This window comes from Zeus faber, assembly GCF_960531495.2.
Source record: "Zeus faber genome assembly, chromosome: 5".
Classification (NCBI taxonomy): Eukaryota; Metazoa; Chordata; class Actinopteri; order Zeiformes; family Zeidae; genus Zeus; species Zeus faber.
The window spans coordinates 37,632,863-37,655,074 of NC_137192.1; the positions used below are offsets into that span (position 1 = coordinate 37,632,863).

Below are 22,212 nucleotides of genomic sequence, written 5' to 3' on the forward strand. Positions count from 1 at the left end.
TAGGGAGCATATCAGGGTAAGAAAGTAACGAAAGTACGAAGACGTAACAATGCTGAAACAACAATGTTTGTGGTGGTTTCCTTTTTAACAGGAAGTCTGGTGTTGCCCCCCCCCCCCCAGTAATACATCGTTATGCTGGTGTTCTCTGTTCAGTTTAAAGAAAATTTACATTACATTTACATTTACATTTAGTCATTTATCAGACGCTTTTATCCAAAGCGACTTACAAGGGAGAATAACATTCAGCTCCATTGCGACAGAGATTAGTGTAACAACAACATTGGTGTAACAATAAATACTGCAAGGTGGTGCTAAGTAACGAAAAGAAGGGGGTCAGGACCCTCCCACCAGGCCAGGGGGATAGAATCCAGTTCATGGGCACTGTACGCTACCGATATAGACTGTATATCTGTATACAAACAATATATACATTATATACATTCTAAAATGTATATAGATATACTGTATATACGGTAAGTAAAAAGAAAAATCCACATTTAATCACAATAATATGTCCTAGAAGTGCAACTTTGCCCCTAATTAAAAATATTAAATTGAAAGTATTCTTGACTGTCTGTCTATCTTGTCTGTCTGTCTGTTTGGTTACTTGTATTTAGGATGGTCTGGTTGCCATGACAACGTCTCATCTGATCTGCTGTCACCTGATCGGCCTCTGCAATGTGATAGGATGAAGAACTGGAGATGGAGAGGGAATGAGAGAGAGAGCGAAAGAGACAGACAGAGCGAGAGAGAGACAGAGCGAGCGAGAGACAGAGCGAGAGAGAGAAACAGAGACAGAGCGAGAGAGAGACAGAGCGAGAGAGACAGCGAGAGAGAGAGCGAGAGAGAGACAGCGAGAGAGAGAGAGAAAGAGCAGACAGTCGTAACAGAGGAGACAGAAAAGAGGATAGGAGGAGCAGCAAGTCCCAGAAGAAGGGAAGACAAGAAAAGAGGAGTGGAAGATGCAGCGCCCCCCGGTGGTGGTGTTTGTCCACTGCAGGGCAGTCCTGTCCCACGGCGTCCCCCCAAAGTGTCCGCTCTGTGGGGACGCACTGAGTGGCCGGAGGCTCCAGGACGCTCCGGTCCAGATCCAGGACCCACGGAGCGATGGAACCAGGACATCCTGCTGCCTGCTGCTGCACGGGTACACACCGGGTACACACCGGGTACACACCGGGTACACATCGAGTACACACTGGGTACATACACTGGGACTCATGCAGTGCCTCTAGTGGTGGACCACAACTCAACTGCACAGCAGTTAGGCAGAAGGAGGGAGGGGCTGCTTCCTGGCTCACCACTAGGGGGAGCCAGCGGCAGGAAGCAGGAGGGTTATAACCAGGTGGAAAATGAGCCAAGCCTCCCTTTAACTACACACGCACACACATGCACACACACACACACGCACGCACACACACACACACACGCACACACATGCACACACACACACACGGTCTGATGTTTGTTCTGTTTCCAGGAACTTGGATGGAACATCAGACCTCCACACTGGGATCTCAGACACTGAAGGTAGGAGGGCGGGGTGAGGGGTGAGGGGTCAGGGGTCAGAGGGGGCGGGGTGTAACCCTGTGTGTGTGTAGGTGTTGTGTACAACTACACACGGAGTGGGGTACAGCGAGACCGGTCCGGGTGGGATCACTGTGTCAGTGTTCCTCTGCTGCGACCCGACGCCTTCAGCCTCCGGAGCCAGTGGAACCAGTACCTGGAGAGGTTCTGTAGGGGCTCCGAGTGGGACCCCACCTGGCACAGGTACACTGCTACCTACATGTCTGTCTGTCTCTCTAACTGTCTGTCTGTCTGTCTCTCTAACTGTCTGTCTGTCTGTCTCTCTCATTGTCTGTCTCTGTCTGTCTCTCTCTAACTGTCTGTCCGTCTGTCTTTGTAATTGTCTGTCTGTCTGTCTCTCTCATTGTCTGTCTCTGTCTGTCTCTCTCTCACTGTCTTCTGTCTGTCTGTCTCTCTCTGCAATTGTCTGTCTGTCTATCGCACTAACCACCTGTCTGTCTCTCTGACATATCTCTAACGATTGTCTGTCTGTCTCTCTGTAATTGTCTCTGTCTATCTTTCTGTCTGTCTGTATGTTTGTCTTTCTATCGCACTAACCGCCTGTCTGTCTCTCTCTGTAATTGTCTCTGTCTGTCTGTCTCTCTTGCTGTCTGTCTGTCTTTCCTCTGTAATTGTCTCTGTCCGTCTCTCTCACTGTCTGTCTGTTTCTCTCTGTAATTGTCTCTGTCCTTCTGTCTCTCTTACTGTCTGTCTGTCTCTCACACATCTGTCTGTCTCGCTAACGATTGTCTGTCTATCTTACTGTCTGTCTCTCTGTAATTGTCTCTGTCCGTCTGTCTTTCTGTATGTTTGTCTTTCTATCCCACTAACTACCTGTCTGTCTCTCTAACTTCTTCTTTCGTATATCATCAGATGGCCAACTCAGTGTCATATAGCCACGCCCTCGTCTCCAGTCCTAGGTCAAAAAGGCCAGCTTCTGAGGGTGGGCTGTATAGGGGGCAGCTGGTGATTATGTGCTCGGCAGTCTGTTCAGGTTCGCCACACTCGCATGACGCACGGAGAGGCCCCACTTCTTTAGAGAGGACTTGAAGCGCCCGACGCCAGTACGCAGGCGGTTCAGCGAGGTCCATAGGTGGCGTGGCATGTCTTCTCCTTTTACACCTCCTCTCTCTAACTGTCTGTCTGTCTCTCTGTAATTATCTCTGTCCGTCTGTCTTTCTGTCTGTCTGTATGTTTGTCTTTCTGTCCCACTCACCGCCTGTCTGTCTCTCTAACTGTCTGTCTGTCTCTCTGTAGTTGTCCCTGTCCGTCTTTATGTTTGTCTTTCTATCGCACTGCCTGTCTGTCTCTCTCTAACTGTCTGTCTGTCTCTCTTTGTAATTGTCTCTGTCTGTTCGTCTGTCTCTCTAACTGTCCGTCTGTCTCTCTAACCGTCCGTCTGTCTCTCTACCCGATTGTCTGTCTATTTCACTCTGTCTATTGCACTAATCGCCTGTCTGTCCGTCTCTCAAACCTGTCTGTCTCTCTAACTGTCTCTCTGTCTCTATAACTGTCTGTCTGTCTCTCTAACATCTGTGTCTCTCTAACTGTCTGTCCGTCTGTCTCTCTAATTGTCAGTCTGTCTCTTTGTCATCTGTCTGTCTCACTGTCTGTCTATCTGACTCTCTGACCGTCTGTCTGTCTGGCTGGCTCACTGTCTGTCTGTCTGACTCGCTAACTGTCCGTCTGACTCTCTAACTGTCTGTCTGTCTGTCTCTGTCCCAGGTTCGATGAGGACACTCATAACTGCTACAGCTTCTGTTTGTCCTTCATCAATGTACTCCTCCGTCTCCAGGAACTTCCTGTTTTGACCTCCGACCAGTTCACCAAGCGCTTCATCCTGCCGCGGCTCCGCAGGGTGTCCAGGTACCTGTCTGTCTGTCGCGTCCTGGAGGACCAGTCTTACTACGTCCTGGAGAGGAAGACAGGCAATGAGGAGAGACGGGAGGACAGAAGGGAGGACACACGGGAGGACAAATGGGAGAACAGACGGGAGGACAGACGGGATGACAGATGGGAAGACACAGGGAAGGAGAGACTGTAGGACAGACAGGAGGACACACAGGAGGACAGGTGGAAGGACACAGGGGAGGACAGACCGTAGGACAGATGGGAGGACACACAGGAGGACACAAGGGAGGACAGACCGTAGGACAGACGGGGGACACACAGTAGGACCCACAAGAGGACAGACGGGAGGATACAGGGGAGGACAGACCGTAGGACAGACAGGGGGACACACAGTAGGACACACAAGAGGACAGACCGTAGGACAGATGGGGGCACAGACAGGATGACACACAGGAGGACAGACAGGACAGCTGGGCAGGTTTTGTTGCAGTGAATAAAATGGTGAAATGTAAGATGAAATAAACATTTCATCTCTCACCGTCTCCTCTCGTCTCATTGTATCGGAAGATTAGTACGGTAACCATGGTTACATGTCAGTGATAAACAGGCAGACAGACAAGTTGTCATGCCATCTCATTTCCAGCTTATGTTTCCTGTTTGTGTAAAATCATCAGAGCATCGAAGACTCTGTGCTTATCTTCTGAGCAGTGTTGGTTTCTGTTTTCACAGCGACAGACGAGACGGACAAATTCCTGTTTCCCGTCTCCCATTTCCTGTTTTCTGTTTCTTGTCTCCGGTCTCCTGTTTCCCAGCTCCAGTCTCCCTTTTCCCGTCTCCCGTCTTCCGTCTTCGGTTTCCAGTCTCCAGTTTCCCGTCTCCCATTTCTGATCACCTGTTTCCTGTCTCCCGTTACCCATCTCCAGTCTCCATTTTCCATCTCCCGTCTCGTCTCGTTTTCCGTCTCCAGTCCCCAGTATCTCATCTTCATTTTCCCGTCTCCTGTCTCCCGCCTCTATCTTCCTGTTTCCCTCATCCATTTTCCTATTTCCCGTGTCCCATTTCCCGCCTCAATTTTCCCGTCTCCGTTTTCCTGTCTGTCGTTTCTCATTTCCCATTTCTTGTCTCCAATTTCCCGTCTCTCGTTTCCAGCCTCCATTTTCCCATCTCTCATTTCCTGTCTCCATTTTCCGGTTTCCCGTCTCCTGTCTACAGTTTCCCATCTCCCATCTCCAGTTTCCCATCTCCCTTCCCCAATATCCAGTCTCCTGTCTCCATTTTCCTGTCTCCCATTTCCCACCTCCAGTCTCCCGTATCCCGTCTTCGGTCTCCCGTCTCTAGTTTCCCGCCTCTGGTCGCCCATTTGCTGTCTCCAGTCTCAAATTTTTCCGTCCCCAGTATCCAGTCTACCTTTTCCCGTCCCCAGTCCCGTCTCCACTATCCAGTCTCCATTTTCCATTTTTCCATCTCCTGTCTCCAGTTTCCCGTCACCCGTTTCCTGTTTCCTGTCTCCCGCCCGTCCACGTGGACACTACGCTACCAATTTCTTGGGATGTTAGGCGCTGAAAGACATCCCGGAGGCCGGACCACGCTTGGTTCAGCTTTTTAACGCTGCTCCTGATGGGAGGTCGATGCAGCGCCATGGCGTCAACGGGTCACAAAACCCACGGTATGACATGCGAGTCCAACCAGGGGGGTTGATCCGTACGGGTCACGGATCAGCTACGTCCTGTTGAACCAGTCGCAGCGCAGGGGGCGCTAAACTTACGAATACAACAAAGTGTCGACCCAAATATATTTGCATTTATTTAAGTAGAAATGATTTGTGCAGGAACCTATTTTTGGCAGAATCGTCACCAGTCAAATTGTTTCAGGTTCAAACAAAAAAACTTTATTTTTATACAACAAAACACTTAACAGTCAGGTTCAACCAATCATAAGACAGGATCTGCAGCCAATCAGAGATTGTCTGGTTCAGCTCTTTCCCTAGAGGAGATCCACCTGGAGACAATCACTTCCTGTTGGGGATCATACGAGTGACGCTGAGTTTATACACTTCTATGGGTATATTGTGTAGTACTGTGTGTAATGTAGTACTGTGTAGTTCTGTCTGTACTGTTGTACTGTGTGGACTGTAGTAGTGTAGTACTGTGTGACCTGTAGTACTGTAGTACTTTGTGTACTGTGTGTACTGTAGTACAGTGTGACATGTGTGTTCTGTAGTACTGTGTGGACTGTATACTGTGTGACCTGTGTGTATTGCAGGTACTCTGTGACCTGTGTGTACTGTAGTACTGTGTGGACTCTAGCACTGTAGGACCTGTGTGTACTGTAGTACCGTGTGGACTGTAGTACTGTAGTACTGTGTGTACTGTAGTACTGTGTACCTGAACAGTTAGTCTCTGCAGACACAGTGGTGAGTCCAGCTCAGCCTCCGATTGGTCGACTGGAAAGATGATGTAACACTGCATCAGCTCCTACACACGCACGCGCACACGCACGCGCACACGCACACACACACACACACACACACACACACACACACACACACACACACACACACACAGCTAAACCTCTGACCCCCGCTACACTGTTTATCACCGTTACCTTGGAAACGCTGGCTGTTTATCACCGTTACCTTGGAAACGTTGGCTGTGATGCGACTTAGTGCTGCCAGCGAACGCCAACTGAATGGACGGAGAGAAGGTCCCCTGAAACTCTCCACCACCACAGAATAACTGTAGGAGAGGAAGGAGGGACGAGGAAGGAGGGAGTTGAGGTGAGCTGATTGAGCTCTAGTAAACTAGTTAAGGTTTTACTTGGCATGGTAGAAAAGTGACCAACCCCTACCGACCTCGACCAACCTCTACCGACCCGACCAGACCCTACCGACCTCGACCAAACCCTACCGACCCCCGCCAACACCCACCGACCTCCACCAACCCCTACGACCTCGACCAACCCCTACCGACCTCCACCAACCCCTACGACCTCGACCAACCCCTACCGACACGACCAACCCCTACCGACACGACCAACCGCGACCGACACAACCAACCCCTACCGACCTCGACCAACACCTACCGTCTTCGACCAACCCCTACCAACCTTGACCAATCCCTACCGACCTCGACCAACCCCTACCAACCCGACCAAGCCCTACCGACCTCGACCAACCCCTACCAACCTGACCAACCCCTACCAACCTGACCAACCCCCACCGACCTCCACCAGCCCCCACCGACCTCGACCAACCCCCACCAACCCGACCAACCCCCACCGACACGTCCAACTCCTACCGACACGACCAACCCCTACCGACCTCGACCAACCCCTACCGACCCGACCAACCCCTACCGACCCGACCAAACCCTACCGACCCGACCAACCTCTACCTACCTCGACCAACGGCTACCGACCCAACCAACCCCTACCCAACTCGACCAACCCCTATGACCTCGACCAACCCCTACCGACATGACCAACCCCTACCGACACGACCAACCGCGACTGACACGACCAACCCCTACCGACCCGACCAACCCCTACTGACCTCGACCAACCCCTACCGACCCGACCAACCCCTACCGACCCGACCAACCCCTACCGACCCGACCAACCCCTACTGACCTCGACCAACCCCTACCGACCCGACCAACCCCTACCGACCCGACCAACCCCTACCGACCTCGACCAACTCCTACCGACCTCGACCAACCCCTACCAACCCGACCAAGCCCTACCGACCTCGACCAACCCCTACCAACCTGACCAACCCCCACCGACCTCGACCAGCGCCCACCGACCTCGACCAACCCCCACCAACCCGACCAACCCCTACCAACCCAACCCAACCGACCTCGACCAACCCCTACCAACTCGACGAACCCCTACCGACCTCGACCAACCCCTACCAACCCGACCAACCCCTACCAACCCGACCAACCCCTACCAACCTGACCAACCCCTACCGACCTCGACCAACCCCGACCAACCCGACCATCCCCTACCGACCTCGACTGACCCCTACCGACTCTACCTCGACCGACTCGCCTCTACCAACCCCTACCGACCCGACTTTAACCAACCTATACCGACCCCTACCAACCCCTTTGGACCCGATCTCAACCGATCCCTACCAACCTGACCTAGACCGACCCCTATCCACCTCTAACAACCTCGACAACCTGACCTCGACTGACCCCTACCGGTCCTCGACTGACCCATACCAACCTCTACCGACCCAACCTCGACTAACATCTACCGACCTCTACAGCATCCATAATGAACCAGCCCTTGAGCTCTGGTTGGGATGTAGTAGAGCTCTGGTTGAGCTCTGGTTGAGCTCTAGTAAACTAGTTAAGGTGTTACCTGGCATGGTAGAAAGGTGGACCCTTCCTGTAGAGCACTAGAGAGGAACCAGAGAAATAAAACAAGTTAAAATAACTAGTACTGCTCTATACCAGTCAGAATATACAGTATAAATGTATCAGTTATATAGCATCGGTTAGTTACTAGTAGATGTAGTGTAAACTCTGTGTACTGGGTGTACTCGTACTGTAGTGGGCTCCGTACTTCCCTCCAGTTTTAGGGATCCAGCCCCTGGAGCGGAAGTGATGATACGCTGCGTACGAAGCCTCAAAGCCGGGCTGGATGCAACGCAGCGCCCTCCACAGGGCGACCACGGACAGCGGCTCCTGATAATCACAAAATACAATATATAGTATACCAATATAATACTATATATACTAAACCAATATAATACTATATATAGTATACCAATATAATACTATATACAGTATACCAATATAATACTATATATACTAAACCAATATAATACTATATATAGTATACCAATATAATACTATATACAGTATACCAATATAATACTATATAGTATACCAATATAATACGATATATAGTATGCAAATATAATACTATATATAGTATACAAATATAATTCTATATAGTAAACCAATAAAATACTATATATACTATACCAATATAATATGATATAGTATACCAACATAATACTATATATAGTATACCAATATAATACTATATAGTATACCAATATAATACTATATATAGTATATGAATGTAATACTATATAGTATACAAATATAATACTATATAGTATACAAATATAATACTATATGGTACACAAATATAATAAAATATATAGTATACCAATATAATACTATATAAAGTATACCAATATAATACTATATATAGTATACAAATATAATACTATATATAGTACACCAATATAATACTATATAGTATACAAATATAATACTATATATAGTATACCAATATAATACTATATATAGTATACCAATATAATACTATATATAGTATACCAATATAATACTATATAGTATACAAATATAATACTATATAGTATACCAATATAATATATGGTATACCAATATAATACTATATACAGTATACCAATATAATTCTATATAGCATACCAATACAATACAATATAGTATGCCAATATAATACTATATATAGTATACAAATATAATATTATATAGTACACCAATATAAAACAATATAGTATGCCAATATAATACTATATAGTATGCCTAACAAACTATCTAGTCGGTAGGTAAATACTTAGTAGGTTCTATGTACCAGTAGTAGCTAGTAGGTTCTCAGGTTGTTTTAAAAACTAGTAGGTTATCAGGTTGTGTTACTAACTAGTAGGGTAGCAGGTTGTGTTACTAACTAGTGGGTTCTCAGGTTGTGTTCCTAACTAGTAGGTTATCAGTTTGTTAGTAACTAGTAGGTAATCAGTTTGTGTTATTCACTAGTAGGTTCTAAGGTCATATTAGTAACTAGTAGCAGATCATGTTACTTGTAGGTTCTCAGGTTGTGTTACTAACTAGTAGGTTCTCTGGTTGTGTTACTAACTAGTAGGTTCTCAGGTTGCGTTACGAGTAGGTTATCATGTTGTGTTACTAACAAGTAGTGGTTAGCAGGTTGTGTTACTAACTAGTAGGTTCTCAGGTTGCGTTACTAGTAGGTTATCATGTTGTGTTACTAACAAGTAGTGGTTAGCAGGTTGTGTTACTAACTAGTAGGTTCTCAGGTTGCGTTACTAGTACATTACATTACATTTAGTCATTGATCAGACGCTTTTATCCAAAGCCACTTACAATTGTTCAAACACTGACGGACGCAGCCATCAGGAGCAATGAGGGGTTAAGTGTCTTGCTCAAGGACACTACAGCATGCTAGCAGGAGGAGCCTGGGATCCAACCAGCAACCTTTGGATTACTAGACCACCAGCTCTACCTCCTGAGCTACCATCCCCTGTACTAGTAGGTTATCATGTTGTGTTACTAACAAGTAGTGGTTAGCAGGTTGTGTTACTAACTAGTAGGTTAGCAGCTTGTGTTACTAACTAGTATGTTCTCAGGTTTTGTTGCAAACTGGTAGGTTAGCAGGTTGTGTTACTAACTAGAATGTCATCATGTGTTACTAACTAGTAGGTTATCAGGTTGTGTTACTCAGTAGTAGGTTCTAAGGTCATGTTACTAACTAGTGCATTGTGTTACTTGTAGGTTCTCAGGTTGTGTTACTAACTAGTAGGTTCTCTGGTTGTGTTACTAACTACTAGGTTCTCAGGTTGCGTTACTAGTAGGTAATCATGTTGTGCTACTAACAAGTAGGTTATCAGGTTGTGTTACTAACTAGTGGTTAGCAGGTTCTGTTCCAAACTAGTAGGTTCTCATGTTGTGTTACTAGGAGGTTTTCAGGTTGTGTTACTAGTAGGTTATCAGGTTGTGTTACTAACAGGTTATCAGGTTGTGTTGGTAACTAGGTCATCATGTTGTGTTACTAACTAGTAGGTTCTACGGTTGTGTTACTAACTAGTAGGTTAGCAGGTTGTTTTACAAACTAGTGGTTATACGGTTGTGTTACTAACTAGTAGGTTATACGGTTGTGTTACTAACTAGTAGGTTCTCAGGTTGTGTTACTAGTAGGTTATAATGTTGTGTTACTAACTAGTAGGTTCTACGGTTGTGTTACTAACTAGTGGCTAGCAGGTTGTGTTACTAACTAGTAGGTTAGCAGGTTGTGTTACTAACTAGTAGGTTCTCAGGTTGTGTTACTGGTAGGTTATAATGTTGTGTTACTAACTAGTAGGTTAGCAGGTTGTGTTACAAACTAGAAGTTAGCAGGTTGTGTTACTAACTAGTAGGTTCTCAGGTTGTGTTACTAGTAGGTTATAATGTTGTGTTACTAACTAGTAGGTTAGCAGGTTGTGTTACTAACTAGTAGGTTCTCAGGTTGTGTTACTAGTAGGTTATAATGTTGTGTTACTAACTAGTAGGTTAGCAGGTTGTGTTACTAACTAGTGGTAGGAAGGTTGTGTAGCTTCTCCAACCTGCTGGTGGTAGACGGACAGGCAGCCCAGAGCATAAACCAGGAAGAACGCCTGAAGACAAGACAGAATAAAACTTCATGATCCATGGTCCATGATTGAGTTGGAGATCCAGGACAAGCAGCCGCTCACCAACCTCCTCCAGAGACAGCTGCAGGACCTCCGATACCCTGGGAGGAACCCGTCTCAACTCCCTGTGCTCGCCTGTCTCAGCCTCCTCACACTAAAATAAAAGAAGCCATTTTCAGAACTCAGGACAGGAAACACACATCGTCGTGAGAATGTAGGAACTCTGTACTGTGCCCATCCAGCAGGGGGTCTCTAGTCCAAGGAATGTGGGGGCTTTCAACGTTCAAGATTCAAGAGGTTTATTCATCACATACATATACATACTTTCATACATATACATACTTTTATACATACTTTCATACATATACAGACTTTCATACATATACATGCTTTCATACATATGCATACTTTCATACATATACATGCTTTCATACATATGCATGCTTTCATACATATGCATACTTTCATACATATACATACTTTCACACATGTACATGCTTTCATACATATACATACTTTCATACATATATGCAGTGAAATGTCTTTACAACGCACCTGGAGATTATGCACAATATTTACTAAACTGAAAATAATAGCTAAACTTATTCCTACCAAGCAACTTACTGGAACTGATTCCTAAAACCTAATGCAGTTATGAATAGAATAATATAAATACAATAAAAATAAAATGTAATAAGACTCAAAAAGGTAATACAAAGTGAGGGTACAAAATAGAAGGGAATAGAGTTATGTGTATGGGATAGGTTATTTGTATATACAGATCTGTGCAGTAAAGTGCATCTGAATAATGTGTGTATGGAGATATACAGTACAGTATACAACAGTATGGCACAGCAATACAGTACAGTATGCAGTAACCCAGAACAATGATACAGTATGCAGTACTGTATGCAGTAACCCAGAACAGTGATACAATATGCAGTACTGTATGCAGTAACTCAGAACAGTAATACAGTATGCAGTACAGTATGCAGTAACCCAGAACAGTGACATTTTTATATCCATGAGTGCATCATGGCTGTAGGAGATCACTGCCGAAGAGTTTTTGGCGGACATAGTGATATAAAACGGAAAAATATAGTAAAATGGCAAAATCAACGAGGAGCACCTGTGCAGGCAGCCACAACCAGAGTCATCCTGTTTGAAAGCATCCGGCTGGGTTAGGCTGGGTTAGGGTTAGGCTGGGTTAGGCTGGGTTAGGGTTAGGCTGGGTTAGGCTGGGTTAGGGTTAGGCTGGGTTAGGGTTAGGCTGGGTTAGGCTGGGTTAGGGTTAGGCTGGGTTAAGCTGGGTTAGGGTTAGGCTGGGTTAGGGTTAGGGTGGGTTAGGCTGGGTTAGGGTTAGGCTGGGTTAAGCTGGGTTAGGGTTAGGCTGGGTTAGGGTTAGGCTGGGTTAAGCTGGGTTAGGGTTAGGCTGGGTTAGGCTGGGTTAGGGTTAGGCTGGGTTAGGCTGGGTTAGGGTTAGGCTGGGTTAGGATTAGGGTTAGGCTGGGTTAGGGTGGGTTAGGCTGGGTTAGGGTTAGGCTGGGTTAGGCTGGGTTAGGGTTAGGCTGGGTTAGGGTTAGGGTGGGTTAGGCTGGGTTAGGGTTAGGCTGGGTTAAGCTGGGTTAGGGTTAGGCTGGGTTAGGGTTAGGCTGGGTTAAGCTGGGTTAGGGTTAGGCTGGGTTAGGCTGGGTTAGGGTTAGGCTGGGTTAGGCTGGGTTAGGGTTAGGCTGGGTTAGGATTAGGGTTAGGCTGGGTTAGGGTGGGTTAGGCTGGGTTAGGGTTAGGCTGGGTTAGGCTGGGTTAGGCTGGGTTAGGCTGGGTTAGGCTGGGTTAGGCTGGGTTAGGCTGGCTCGGAGCCTGACGGGGGAGCGGGGGTTCCTGCCATAATGTTGACATAGACCAGGAAACAGATTGAGGTTGTGACACCTTAAACAGCGTAGGTTACATGTAGGTTACATGTAGGTTGCATTTAGGTTACATGTAGGTTGCATGTAGGTTACATGTAGAATGCATGTCGGTTACATGTAGGTTGCATGTAGGTTACATTTAGGTTGTATGTAGGTTGCATTTAGGTTACATGTAGGTTGCATGTAGGTTGCATTTAGGTTACATGTAGGTTACATTTAAGTTACATGTAGGTTACATGTAGGTTACATGTAGGTTGCATGTAGGTTACATTTAGGTTACATGTAGGTTACATTTAGGGTACATGTAGGTTGCATGTAGGTTACATGTGGATTGCATGTAGGTTACATGTAGGTTGCATGTAGGTTACATTTAGGTTACATTTAGGTTACATGTAGGTTGCATTTAGGTTACATGTAGGTTACATTTAAGTTACATGTAGGTTACATGTAGGTTACATGTAGGTTGCATGTAGGTTACATTTAGGTTACATGTAGGTTACATTTAGGGTACATGTAGGTTGCATGTAGGTTACATTTAGGGTATATTTAGGTTACATGTAGGTTGCATTTAGGTTACATGTAGGTTACATTTAGGTTGCATTTAGGTTAAATGTAGGTTACATTTAGGGTACATGTAGGTTGCAGGTAGGTTACATTTAGGGTACATGTAGGTTGCATGTAAGTTACATTTAGGTTACATGTAGGTTACACTTAGGCTACATTTAGGTTACATGTAGGTTACATTTTGGTTACATGTAGGTTACATTTAGGTTACATGTCGGTTACATTTAGGTTACATGTTGGTTGCATGTAGGTTACATTTTGGTTACATGTAGGTTACATGTAGGTTGCATGTCGGTTACATGTAGGTTGCATGTAGGTTGCATGTAGGTTACATTTAGGTTACATGTAGGTTACGTGTCGGTTAAATTTAGGTTACATGTAGGTTACATTTAGGTTACATGTAGGTTACATTTAGGTTACATGTAGGTTACACTTAGGCTACATATAGGTTACATGTAGGTTAAATTTAGGTTACATGGTGGTTGCATGTAGGTTAGATTTTGGTTACATGTAGGTTAGATTTAGGTTACATGTAGGTTCGATTTAGGCTACATTTAGGTTACATGTAGGTGACATTTAGGTATAGTGTATGTGTATATATATATATATATATATATATATATATATATATATATATATATATATATATATATATATAGTGTATATAGTATATAAAGTGTATATATAGTATATATAGTATATATAGTGTATATATTGTGTATAGTATATGTAGTGTATATCGCATATATAGTATAAATAGTATATATAGTGTATATAGTGTATAATGGGTGATGAGATGCTTGACTGGTCAGAGGGTGGTTGTAAGTCTGAACGCTGGTTAAACAGGTCGTTAAGTGAGGAGTACCTGTATATGTATACATTTATACATATAAATGTATACATTTATGCATGTATACATTTATACATATACTGTATATGTATATATTTAATTTTTATATATAATAATTATATAGAAATATACAATTGTATTTTTTTTGCATAGTTTCAGATGGCATTTCATACTTTCATACTAGTTGGTACTAAAATGTGTACAGGTCTGTCTCTCTGTCTCACCCTCCATCCAGCGTCCTGAAGATCCACATCGTTCACTGGAGAACCCAACCTGCTGGGAGGAGAGACAGACAGGATGTCAGACAGACAGACAGGCAGGTAGACAGACAGGAGGTCAGACCTATTATACCTTCCGTCTTCCTGTCGACTTGCTGTGTCAGCAGTGAGACAGGCGGTGCGAAAGGGTTTCTCACTGTCAATGCAGCTTCGTAGCCTCTTCCTGTGGGAGGAGCCTGTCTCCTCCTCTTCCTGTTTCCTGGAAACAACACATCTAAGCCCTGACCCCTTCAGCCCCAATGACTCAGACGGACTGTGACAGAGAGAGAGTGACAGACAGGTCAGTGACAAGCAGTGAGTTCATCTGGTTCCTGTCTGTGATTTTCTACTGACCTGGAGAGCATAGGAAGTTGCTGGCCGCCATTTTCTATAGGAAGAGGGAGAAGTTTTATGAATAGTCTCCATATTATTACTATCAAACAAAATGGCCAGTCGAAGTATCTGGCACTCGGAAACCGTCGAACCCACGGAACACAAATAATAGACAGTTGTTTTCAGGGCAGTCCAGACATGCTGCGTCCAAGTTTGATCCATGTCGGTCCATTTTTTGTGGGATAAGTTAATAAAAAAAACAAAAAAAAAACAAACAAAAAAAACCCAAAACGCTGTTTTTCTCATCTCCGAAATGGTCACGTGATAGCACTGCAGACTACTGATTGGACTACTGCTGATTGCGTCATCATTGTGCGACATCAAACCTGCCATCAGGAACTTTTGGACATCAATCTTTTAATATTGACAACTTTTTCAGCAATCTTCGGCCCATTCCAGAGATCGCCAAGCCTGCGAGCAACGACCGGAAGTCAAGACGGTAAACAAGACTGGGGGAAGAGTGGAGGGATAAGGGCTAGGCTAAAGCTTACCCCTCAACGGCTTTCTCTACCCAGTATTTGCTTGCCAATGTTTTTTTGCCCTTTTTGTATATAAACACACTATTTTTGCATCTAACCTGATGTTGTGTTCCTCATAAGCTGAAGTATTCTAGCCAGTCGTAATAGCCCCTTTCATACACAGTTCCTGGTCAATTACTGGGATGACCTTCCCGGCTTCCACTATTCACACATGCAGCTACATCCAGGAACATGCCGGAGTAGATGGAGTACATTCAAAGTCATTCAGTGTTTAATGTCTTTCAGTGTTTACTGTTACATACAAAGTCATTCAGTGTTTACAGTCATTCAGTGTTTACTGTTACATTTAACGTCATTTAGTGTTCACTGTCATTCAGTGTTTACTGTTACATTTAAAGTCATTCAGTGTTCACTGTCATTCAGTGTTTACTGTTACATTTAACGTCATTTAGGGTTCACTGTCATTCAGTGTTTACTGTTACATTTAAAGTCATTCAGTGTTCACTGTCATTCAGTGTTTACTGTTACATTTAAAGTCATTCAGTGTTCACTGTCATTCAGTGTTTACTGTTACATTTAAAGTCATTCAGTGTTTATAGTCATTCAGTGTTTACTGTTACATTTAACGTCATTTAGGGTTCACTGTCATTCAGTGTTTACTGTTACATTTAAAGTCATTCAGTGTTTACTGTTACATTTAAAGTCATTCAATGTTTATAGTCATTCAGTGTTTACTGTTACATTTAAAGTCATTCAGTGTTTACTGTTACATTTAAAGTCATTCAGTGTTTATAGTCATTCAGTGTTTACTGTTACATTTAACGTCATTTAGTGTTCACTGTCATTCAGTGTTTACTGTTACATTTAAAGTCATTCAGTGTTTATAGTCATTCAGTGTTTACTGTTACATTTAACGTCATTCAGTGTTTACAGTCATTCAGTGTTTACTGTTACATTTAAAGTCATTCAGTGTTTACTGTCATTCAGTGTTTACTGTTACATTTAAAGTCATTCAGTGTTTATAGTCATTCAGTGTTTACTGTTACATTTAACGTCATTTAGTGTTCACTGTCATTCAGTGTTTACTGTTACATTTAACGTCATTTAGTGTTCACTGTCATTCAGTGTTTACTGTTACATTTAACGTCATTTAGTTTTCACTGTCATTCAGTGTTTACTGTTACATTTAAAGTCATTCAGTGTTTACTGTCATTCAGTGTTTACTGTTACATTTAAAGTCATTCAGTGTTTACAGTCATTCAGTGTTTACTGTTACATTTAAAGTCATTCAGTGTTTACTGTTACATTTAAAGTCATTCAGTGTTCACTGTTACATTTAAAGTCATTCAGTGTTTATAGTCATTCAGTGTTTACTGTTACATTTAACGTCATTTAGTGTTCACTGTCATTCAGTGTTTACTGTTACATTTAAAGTCATTCAGTGTTTATAGTCATTCAGTGTTTACTGTTACATTTAACGTCATTCAGTGTTTACAGTCATTCAGTGTTTACTGTTACATTTAAAGTCATTCAGTGTTTACTGTCATTCAGTGTTTACTGTTACATTTAAAGTCATTCAGTGTTTATAGTCATTCAGTGTTTACTGTTACATTTAACGTCATTTAGTGTTCACTGTCATTCAGTGTTTACTGTTACATTTAACGTCATTTAGTGTTCACTGTCATTCAGTGTTTACTGTTACATTTAACGTCATTTAGTTTTCACTGTCATTCAGTGTTTACTGTTACATTTAAAGTCATTCAGTGTTTACTGTCATTCAGTGTTTACTGTTACATTTAAAGTCATTCAGTGTTTACAGTCATTCAGTGTTTACTGTTACATTTAAAGTCATTCAGTGTTTACTGTTACATTTAAAGTCATTCAGTGTTCACTGTCATTCAGTGTTTACTGTTACATTTAAAGTCATTCAGTGTTTACTGTCATTCAGTGTTTACTGTTACATTTAAAGTCATTCAGTGTTTATAGTCATTCAGTGTTTACTGTTACATTTAACGTCATTTAGTGTTCACTGTCATTCAGTGTTTACTGTTACATTTAAAGTCATTCAGTGTTTACTGTCATTCAGTGTTTACTGTTACATTTAAAGTCATTCAGTGTTTACAGTCATTCAGTGTTTACTGTTACATTTAAAGTCATTCAGTGTTCACTGTCATTCAGTGTTTACTGTTACATTTAAAGTCATTCAGTGTTTACTGTTACATTTAAAGTCATTCAGTGTTCACTGTCATTCAGTGTTTACTGTTACATTTAAAGTCATTCAGTGTTCACTGTCATTCAGTGTTTACTGTTACATTTAAAGTCATTCGGTGTTTACTGTTACACAACATTGAAGGATTACAACTCCTTTTCTGTTACTTTGAGGAAGACTTTGTGAATGAAGGGACCGGTGTTGGCGAGAGGGCGTGGTGGAAAAGGACGCTTTGTGACACCATCATCCTAATTGTTTATATATGTGATTGGGGCTCTGGGGAGAGAGACAGCCATAGTCTGTGCTGCGTTCAATGGAACCTCGGAAATTGTAACTTGTTTTAATAGTAATGCTGAAGTAAAGACGAGCGACAACACGAACTGATGCTGCGTTCAACGGGAACTCAAACATATGTAATTGGTGTCGATAATGGACCCCATGTATTAATATTATATTATTATTATTATTATTATTATTATTAATAATAATATATCATCATGTTGTGCCTCACCTTCCTGCAGCTCAGTCGCTCTGAAGTCTGGTCGAGCTCCAGACAGGAAGCCTTTACCAAAATACCCCTACACACACACACACACACACACACACACACACACACACACACACACACACACACACACACACACACACACACACACACACACACACACACACACACACACAGGTTGTGATGCACTGAGAAGTTGCTGTTGGAGTAACCATGGCAACCATTGACATAACAGAGAGATGGACAGGTCTCCTACCCTCCCATATATCTCTCTGATGTGTCCCGGGTCCTGGACCAGGATGTTCTGCTGGACCAGCACGGCCAGGTACAGCCCCCCCGGCCCTGGCAGCGGCGCCTCGTACGCCTCATGGACCCGGAGCCGTCGACGCGGGGCCCGGAACGCAGCCAGTGCCATGCGGCTGTTCTCCCTGCTGGACACACACTGCAACTACCATCAGACAACACTATGAATGACATAGAACTTTATTAAGAAGACAAAACGTTAATAACACGATAAGACTTTATTAATAACATGAGACTTTATTAATATGATGAGACTTTTTTAATCAGATACACTTTATTAATAAAATAAAACTTTATTAATACGATAACAAGTCAAGTCAAGTCAAGTCACACTTTATTTATAGAGCGCATTTCATACCAGGACAACACAATGCACTTCAGAAAGAAATACAAAAAAAAAAGAGAGAACGTAGTTGTCAGCCAGTCATTACAAAAGAATGTCCCTGAAACAACAGCAACAACAAAAGCAACAACAAAGACAACAAAAACAAAAATAAAAGCAACTCCAACCAAAGTGGCAGCAACAGCAACAGAAAACAACAACAGCAGCAACAACAGCCACAGGAACAACAACAACGGCAGCAGCAACAACAACAGCAGCAACGCACCCGCAAAGACGTCACCGGAACCGGAAGTGGTAGCTCTCACCGGAACCGGAAAGGTCACTCAGGTTAGAGATGGTTAAGTCGAGGTATAAGGTTACGTTAAGTTGAGGTATAAGGTAAGCAAGAGTTAAGTTTAGGTATAAGGTTAGCAACAGCAACAGCAACAGCGCACAAGCTAAGATGTCACCGGGACCGGAAGTGGTAACTCTCACCGGAACCGGAAAGGTCACTCAGGTTAGAGATGGTTAAGTCGAGGTATATGGTTACGTTAAGTTGAGGTATAAGCTAAGCAAGAGTTAAGTTTAGGTATAAGGTTAGCAACAGCAACAGCGCACAAGCTAAGACGTCACCGGGACCGGAAGTGGTAACTCTCACCGGAACTAGAAATCTCCTCATCTGTATTGAGTAGACCAACTCATCTCAACGAAGTAAAGCACAGCCAAGTCACCGGAACCGGAAGTGGAAATTTAAACAGTGTGCACCATCTCATCTTAATTCAGTCACGGTCCACACCCTTCTTATTATCCTCTAACTGTAATATCACAACAGAAACAACCACAGCAAGAGAAATAGCAGCAACATCAACACCAGCAGCAACAAAAGCAAAACCAAAGCAGGAGCAACAACAGCAAGGCACACGCAAAGACGTCACCAGAACCGGAGTGGTTAGGACAAAACTTCATTAACCCGATAAGACTTGATTAATAACATGAGACTTTATTAATATGATGACTTTTTTAATCAGATAAGACTTTATTAATAAGACAAAACTTTATAAGATAAAACTTTATTTATAAGACAAAACTTTATTAATATGATAAAACTTTATTCATATGATGACTTTTTAGAATAAGATAACTAATATAGACTTTATTAATACCATAACACTTTATTAATAACATAAGACTGCTAATAATATAAGACTTTATTAATATGATAAAACGTTATTAATAAGATAAGACTTTACTCATACGATAACACTTTATTTATAAGACAAAACTTTATTAACACAAGAACACTTTATTAATAACATGAGACTTTGTTCATATGAGACTTTTTTAAATCAGATAAGACTTTATTAATAAGATTAAACTTTATTTATAAGATACAACTTTATTTATAAGACAAAACTTTATTAATACGATAAAACTTAATTTATATGATGACTTTTTAAAATTAGATAACTTAATTAATAACATAAAACTTTATTTATAAGACAAGACTTTATTAATAAGGTAAAACTTCATTAATACGATAACACTATTAATAACATAAGACTTTATCAATAAGATTAAACTTTATTTATACGACAAGACTTTATTAATACCATAACACTTTATTATTAACATAAGACATTACTAATAAGATTAGGATTTATTATTATAATAAAACTTTATTAACAAGATAAGACTTTATTAATACAATAAGACTTTATTAATAAGATAAAACTTGATTAATACGATAAAGCTTTAATAAGATAAGACTTTATTAATAATAGAAAACTTTATTAATATGATGATACTTTATTGATAACATTAAGACTTGATTAATAATAAAAAACGTTATTAATAACGTAAGACTTTATTGATAGGATAAAACATTGATACGATAAGACGATTAATATAATAAGACTTTATTAATAACATAAAACGTTATTAATACGTTAAGACTTTATAAATAAGATAAGACATTATTAATAATATTAAACTTTATTGATAATATAAGACTTTATTAATCAGATAAGATCGGATAGTAATGTACCGCTAAAATGTGTGTGAAAGGGGCGTTTCACGTTGTTCACTTTCTGTGTTTGGACCAATCATGTTGCTGGGGGCGGGGCTCTGTTAGCAGCGTTACGTGGAATGAGTGCCGACTGGAAACAAGCTGACCAGTGCGTAACAATGACAATCACAATAACAATAACATGCTGACTGAAACGTGACGGGGCTTACTATTAGGAAAAACCTCGGACTATCAGACGACACAGAAGAGTTCCAGGATCCGTGCACCGACTGACAGGTTCCTCTCTCTGTCTATATATAGACACGTGTATATAGTGTGTGTGTGCCATATACATACGGTCATACATATATGCAGTGAAACGCATATATATAAAGACATACTTAGAGGCGATAGTGGCGCCGCCCCTTGCGGTCGCCTGCGCTCCGGTTGACTCTTGCACTTTTTAGTATTTTTTTCCATTTTTTTATCATTATATTTCACTGCATATATGTATGGAAAGTATGTATATGTATGTGACAAATAAACCTCTTTAATCTTGAATACTGAAAATAAAGACACTACACTAACCTTAACCAACTGAAAGTCCCTCAGTCCGGACCAGGTCCCAAGTTCGGCTCCCTACAGCTCTGGGTTCCTCTAATAACCTTCTACTAACCCCTCTTCAAACCCCTCAACAAACTCTCTATTAACCCCTCCACTAACTCTCCATAAAACCCCTCCACTAACGCTCTACTAACCCTTCTACAAAACCCTCCACTAACTCTCTACTAACCCCTCTACAAACCCATCCACCATACCTCTATCAACCCTCTACTAATCCCTCTAATAATCCTTTAATTACCCTCGACTAACCCCTCTACTCACCATCTACTAACTCTACTAAACCTTCTAAACTCCTGCTCCTCTGGGCTCCGGCACAGCAGCCCTCAAACGCGGAGCTCCATCGGTGTCACCTCACTTCCGGTCCGGTGGAGCGCGACCCTCGATGGAAGGTTCCGTATTATTATGATGATGATGATGATTATTATTATTATTATTATTATTCAACATATTTAATGATTATTCTTTAATCTTGAGCAATATTGTTTTATTCTTTAACTACAGATTACAACATTCAGATTATATTCTACAAATTCACACTCAACATAGCATTTGTCCAGTTTATACACTTATAATAATATAGTACTAATCTAGTAGTGCATTGAGTTTAGTACCAATATTAGAGATAATGATCAAATGTGACATAATGGCGGATGTTGCTTGCAGTCTGTTGTCATGGATACCATGTGGCCCTTTTCATTTCTCTGGTTCGAGCCTTATTATTGACTGGACTGGTCTTAAGGAGATGTCAGAAGTGGGATTCAAACCCACTAACTTGTGTCCTTTAGCAAGGCGCTCAGTGCATTGAAACCTGATTTATAGTAGTAAAACACTGTGGTCCCTTAGAGGAATCGAACCCGCGACCTTGGCGTTGTTAGCACCACGTTCTGACCAGCTGAGCAGGTTCCAGACACG

General features: G+C 42.3%; 1 protein-coding gene across 13 annotated transcripts; it reads right to left on the bottom strand.

Annotated features, from left to right (window-relative positions):
* Positions 1-5,286: 5,286 nt before the first annotated feature.
* tsen2 (TSEN2 tRNA splicing endonuclease subunit) lies at positions 5,287-21,637 on the bottom strand. Of its 13 annotated transcripts, XM_080000743.1 has the most exons (16): positions 21,265-21,290; positions 21,078-21,135; positions 20,907-20,987; positions 19,330-19,486; positions 18,303-18,494; positions 18,053-18,119; positions 14,815-14,848; positions 14,555-14,734; positions 14,428-14,479; positions 10,947-11,033; positions 10,814-10,864; positions 7,970-8,108; positions 7,783-7,819; positions 6,050-6,149; positions 5,799-5,888; positions 5,287-5,429 (listed from the first exon to the last, which is right to left on the bottom strand). In XM_080000743.1, the coding sequence occupies exons 4-16, from the start codon at positions 19,348-19,350 to the stop codon at positions 5,370-5,372; spliced, it is 1,110 nt and encodes a 369-aa protein (XP_079856869.1). In that variant the 5' UTR covers positions 19,351-19,486; positions 20,907-20,987; positions 21,078-21,135; positions 21,265-21,290; the 3' UTR covers positions 5,287-5,369. The 13 variants fall into 13 exon arrangements, with proteins under 13 accessions (XP_079856869.1, XP_079856868.1, XP_079856871.1 ...); XM_080000742.1 differs by lacking the exons at positions 21,078-21,135; positions 21,265-21,290 and adding an exon at positions 21,562-21,594; XM_080000745.1 differs by lacking the exon at positions 21,078-21,135 and having other exon boundaries at positions 14,428-14,476; positions 21,265-21,376.
* Between the last annotated feature and the right edge of the window lie 575 nt (positions 21,638-22,212).

Bases quoted from the DNA above. Each gene is read 5' to 3' on its own strand.
- tsen2 (XM_080000742.1), bottom strand. From the start codon at position 19,350: ATGAGGAGATTTCTAGTTCCG. The intron at 18,495-19,329 runs GTGAGAGTTACC...GTCTGATGGTAG, and splicing joins TGAGGAGATTTCTAGTTCCG to TTGCAGTGTGTGTCCAGCAG. The intron at 14,849-18,052 runs GTGAGGCACAAC...CTCTTCCTATAG, and splicing joins AGCGACTGAGCTGCAGGAAG to AAAATGGCGGCCAGCAACTT.